Source organism: Toxorhynchites rutilus, chromosome 2 (assembly GCF_029784135.1).
Source record: "Toxorhynchites rutilus septentrionalis strain SRP chromosome 2, ASM2978413v1, whole genome shotgun sequence".
Classification (NCBI taxonomy): Eukaryota; Metazoa; Arthropoda; class Insecta; order Diptera; family Culicidae; genus Toxorhynchites; species Toxorhynchites rutilus.
Window position 1 is genome coordinate 262,451,839 of NC_073745.1, and position 5,896 is coordinate 262,457,734.

Consider the following 5,896-nt stretch of genomic DNA (forward strand, 5'->3'; position numbering starts at 1 on the left):
GTGAATGCTACACTAATTGTTCGTATATTATTTGGTCATCTTCAGAAGCAATGGTTTATTAACCAAATCCATGATGGCTTTGATTGTATGCATTATTAGAGTTAAAGTTACAATAAATTTATAGGAAAAAAGTTACCTTCGAATTTACGAACAGGACTTCCTGCAGAATATTGATTCCCGCGAAAACAATGTCTTATGCAGAATTTCAACTCAATCGGACTTTAGTAACACTAGGAATAGTGTTGTAATTTCGAGATGACCATTTTTATTGGTACTTTAATGTACATATTTTCCAAAAAACTATTTCTATTGCCATATCGTATTTCAAAGATTGTTCATTCCAATAGTTTTATTAAATTCTCCATATACTGTTCTTTATGCAAAAAAAAAAATCATAAAAATACCAATAAATGTTTTCATTATCATGCCACTTATCGCTTTTTTTTTCTTTTCATTACAGGTGAGTTGTGCCCATTTGAAATAGATCTCTATAGAAAGCCGGCGCCGCAAGATGTTACGAGCTCTGTTAAATGTTGGACACTTGATGGTTTGACGCATCGTTCAGCTCATGCATTTAAAGCTGTCCAGTTTCCAACATTTATGCCAATTGCTGGATCCATGTTCGTAGCGTCGTGTGACGCCAGCTGAAGTTGGACTTCTCTAGGTGAGTGAACAAATTTAATCAACGGATATCATGTTAAGTCAAATATGTGACTATCAATGACCTTCTCAAAATAAATATTGAAGCATCCGCAAATGGCTGAAACTATTTGGTCAGTCAGTCATTTCGCAATCAGTTGATTAAATTACCCGATGAAAACATGTAAATCATCTATGTTTGTCAAGATTAAATACCTAAAAGTGATAAATTGACGGAAAAAACATAAAGTTTTGATCGCACAAACCCGTGGAAGGAAGCGTGGTGAAGTGAAGTCTGAATCAAAATAAAATACCATTGAATATTATACAAACAACACACAAATAAAATCGAAAAATGCAATGATGTGGGATGGAATTTTCATTGCAGATTGTCTTCACTGGGATCATATTTTCTTGAACGTAATCAAAAGATGTGACTCGAAAAGGTCATCCAGTAGATAGAAACAGGATCAAATGAAGAAAACAAATTCATGATCCCAACGCTTCAGATTTCTACATTTCAATTTCTGTTATGCTGGTTCCCTTCCACTTGTTCCGATTTCGACTATCGAAGCACAATAGTATAAATTCATGAGAAATTTTTGCACTCGAGCTGAAACATCTATGCAGTGATAGGTCAACAAACGGAGCGCAAACTCCAAGCACGATAAATAAAACCAAATTGGTTCAGCATGTCGTGACAGAAAACGTCAATGTAAACACTGCCCCTAATTTATTGCAGCTTTGAAATACAGAGTGCCATAAACAGTTGTTCACTGTGACTATATTTATGGGAAGATTTTCGAAGCTTTATGCTTTTTATAATTTGCTATAGAACCGATTCGCCGGTAAAAGTTGATCACAAAGTGAAAAAAAGATGGAGGTTATCTCAATTGTATAATTTTTAACGAATTAACGAAGTATAATTATTCAATTGGCTTTTCAGTTCAGTTCTTCTTAGATTTTCGTGTAGAAATATCGATTCTGATCTCACTTCTTCTAAATTCTCCTTTGAATATTGGAATCTTCTTCATTCCTGTGAACACACACGTTGAGTTTGGGATGAAGAACAAATAAAATAAAAATGTATATTCAATTTTCTTATTCTCCATATTTGTATTCATATAAAAATACTTCTGTCATGGCAATAATAATCCTCGCTCCGACTACACGTAACCATCTATGTTAGTTGAAAAAAAAACAATCGCATGAGTTCAGTATAACGAACGTTCTGAGTTTTTTTTCAGCATGGAAATAAATCGTAAGTCACGCACAAATCGCTCTGTCTGAATTTCGTATGTTGGGAATGCTATTTCTCTTCCATCATATTTATCCGGTATTTGATATAAATGTAATGCGACAGATAGTGCCAACGATGATGGGGATGATGATGACGGGGGCGATGTTGATGATGTAACACCAAACAACAAAGTCCCTCTCGAGGATATGATACACTGTGTTTCTCTCAAATCCGCTTGGTAATAATCATCAGTCGAAATAACCAACGACACGAAGATCAGCTCTGTTCCGGAAGAAGCAAAAAAAATCCTTACGTCAGCACTGTCATTAGCGGGGTACCCTGTCAGATAGATATGTTTTCCTGTTGTGAAGCCACCTTATCATTAACAGCTCGACTGCGATCCAAATCATAGCTCCGAGAATATCGCAGTTTAAGGCGGGGGGTTCTTCCGATCCGATGGAGCGCACGGTTCACTCAACCGTTGGAAGGAGATATTCGCTTCGCAAAATTTTCCCCACACAGCGATCTACTAAAGAGTTCAACCCGATGCGAAGAATAACTTGAATTGTTTGAATATGCTCACCAAAAAGCTTTAATCGACCGGTGAACAGCGAAAGTGCACCGTACCAGATATAAAATGTTCAAATAACTAATCTACCACGATCGGGTAATGGTTATGTTTCTAGTGTTGTAAGCATCCCAACCCCAACGTCATAGTTGGATTTAACTCGCGGATTTAGTGCCCTCCATAAAGCCCCCCAACACCACCACACAGAGCATAGTAGCTGCTGCCAACAAGAACAAGAACCGTTACACAGTAAACGGTGGCCAGAAGGGCATTTCATGTTTGCTTATTTATCTGCCTCGGTATGCAGCGACATCAGGTCTACCCGCACTACGGCTGCATGCAGGAGTTTAGGTTTGTTACAAAGTTTCATCCCTAGCATTAGTATGTCTTACTGCAGCTGTAGACTTGCTCGAGTGACGCTTTTTGTTTGTGTATAAATCTCAGTCTTGTTTTGCTCGGTGGAGGCTGAAATAAACTTCTGTCTTTGGCTTCAGGGAGAGCACTAACGATTCAGTTTTTTTTCTCCAGAGCATTTTTATTTGTTACGGCCTAATGAGCCATCTACTTAATTGAACATACTTGAAATCTGAATATATATTACAAGTATGTTCTTTTTTTCCTTCTTCCGAGTCTCATTGCTGATGATACCTTTAAACGAACAGGGATACACAGCGGCATTAAATAGTTGGAACAAATAATATAAAGATTGTAGGTATTTACAATCAATTTGAATTGGTTTGTTTTTCATTAAATGTGAATATTTGAGATCATCAATCAACCATTTTCGAACGAAGGTCAAAAGTCACAAAAACTATTAGAGACATCTTTTCAACAGTTCAGGTGAGGAACATGTTGTTGTCGTTTATTTGCCCTCAGTTCATCATCTATCTTATCAGATCTTTTGTATACTAGATATAATATTCCCCTTTTGAATGAGTTTATTTTTTAATAAAATAAAATAAAATAAGGTAGAAGAAAGAGGAAAAGGAGAACATACATGGAGAAAGGTGAATTAACCACCATAGAAAGATTTATTGCACCCTAGAACCTCCATATGCCTAATTTGGTTTCATTTGCTTGATTAATTCTCGAGTAATGCAGAAATTTGTGTTTCATTTATATGACAACCTTTCCTTAGGAAGGGGGGGTGGAGGATCTAACCACCATAGAATCATTTATTGCACCCTAAAGCCTCCAGATGCCTAGTATGGTTGCATTTGCTTGATTAATTCTCGAGTAATGTAGAAATTTGTATTTCATTTGTATGGCAGACCCCCCCCCCCCCTTAGAGAGGGGGAGGGGTCACAAACTACCATGAAAACCTTCCCCGACCCCGAATACCCCTACATACCAATTTTCATGTCGATCGGTTTTGTAGTTTTTCCGAGTCCATAAGAATCACAAAAACAAAAATCCATTTTTATATATATAGACTAGCTAACCCGGCAAACGTTATTCTGCCATATAATGTATTTCTAGAAAATATTTTGGTTGGTACTCCAAGAGAGTTTGTATGTTATCGTTCAGATCTGTAAAATTGATCTAAATGATGACTTTCACAGCCAAACATACATATGCGTACCTTTTATTCGCGAATTTTCCTTTTTTATTTTAAATATCCTTCTTATATATAAAGATATGCATAGTCAATTTTACCAATCATCTCAAATATTTTCCAAAGTGCTCTATCATTCTAATTTGAGTGAAGACAAACTCACAAAACGTAGATCTGATCAGCCGTTCTCCCGTGATGATGAGTTATACGTACGTGGGAAAAACTCTCTTTTATATATAAAGACTAGCTGACCAGGCAAACGTTGTTCTGCCAAATAAATTATTTCTAGTGAATATTTTGGGTGTTGAATAAAACACACTAATGTATTGTAAGTGTGTTTGAATATTTTAACGATCTTTAAAATAAATCGAATGTGACCGATAAAAAAAACGAATTAAATTATTTGAACGAAAGGTTATATGATGTTTCTTGGTGTATTTCATTAACGTAACTGACATGTTTGATCTCTTGAAAGTTAAACGTCAACTGAAAAAAGTAATATAAGTTTGTCGTAAAGTAGAAAAAATGAAATCAATATTTATTGCTGTCTCCTTGTTAGAAAATACGTGCATGTGATTTTTAACATGGCTTGGTTTATAACAGCTTGGTCTCGTTCATAAATTGGAAAACAGCGATATGCCAGCTAACTTCAATGGAGCTGATTAATCGGCCTGTTTGGAATCGCGTTATTTTATCGTTGTCATTCAATCGAGGAGTATTCACATCGGTAATCTAAGTTTGAAACACAGCCATATTGCTTCCTTTATGCATGGATGTTTTTATTACTCTTCACCGATTTGTAGAACTCAATATTCATATATGCATATGAGTGATCGGATTTTACAATTCGATCGAAATCGACTTTTACACTCTTAAATTCGTTCGCCTTGTCGCGAAACAATGGTCAAAATAAGTCATCCGTATTTGTGGTTTAATTTACTCTCTATCTGATCGGCATAATTCCGGAAATAATTCTAAATTGTTGAAATTTGATTGAAAATTATTATTCGATTTCGTTTGGATGCTAAATTTGTTTTGAATGTGTTTGAATGCTAAATTTTGCGTGTTTATTCCACCCGAAAAACCATTACTATTTTTGCTTCATAGAAATGGAACATGGAGACCAATGTTGTTTACGTCGAATTGCGTGGCAAGGTTGTCACATTTGCTCAACTCGATTGGACTTGAGCTTGAACAGAATGCAAAATTGCGCTTTTTCCATTCAACAGAATACAACCAACAATATGTGGGGACGAATACGATCGAACTTCATTTTGTGTTTGAACACACGCGCAATGTCATGACAATGCATTGCGCTTTGGCCTGGCTATAACTAAAGCTGTGTCGGCGTTGCTCATGATAGTGTCTCGCAAGTGAATGTATTATTCCTCGCATCGCTTTTGTTGATTGTGTTGTAAGAATTGCAGTCGTTCAGTCTCTACCTTCGCGTATATGTCGACCATAAATTGTTGGCACAGCACAGTTTCTTGACCATGTCAAATCACCATATGATAAACATAAAAATCCTTCGAGCGCGCCCTCTGTATGTTTCGTCGCATGTTCATAAATATTAAATCAAAATGAGAAATGATGTTCATAATGAATTAAGTATCTGTGACGGGGTCTCGTTGGTCTAATGTTTATGCAAGAGATTTTTCGTTAAAGAAACCTTGCACTGTAGTCACGCGTATTCTTGAGCTTGCCACTCCAGAATACATTCAAGGCGTATTGTTCGTCGTAGAAATCTCAACTATTTACTAATAAAAATTACGCAAGTAGTACTACGTTGAGAAGGCAAACCTTGGGAACGTTAGTGCCATTGAAGAAGAACATAGCGAGGGTCGTATGAACGGTGTGTGTCAACGATGAATTCCAGATTATTGTTTTTTCTTCG

At 36.3% G+C, this 5,896-nt stretch overlaps 1 protein-coding gene across 1 annotated transcript in view; it reads left to right on the forward strand.

The window, feature by feature from the left end:
- LOC129766850 (trichohyalin-like) overlaps positions 1-2,798 on the forward strand; it is a 7,579-nt gene extending 4,781 nt beyond the window's left edge. Inside the window, 1 exon segment of the mRNA XM_055767453.1 lies at positions 2,655-2,798. Within this exon segment, the coding sequence (XP_055623428.1) occupies positions 2,655-2,798 (144 nt within the window).
- The last annotated feature ends 3,098 nt before the right edge of the window (positions 2,799-5,896 follow it).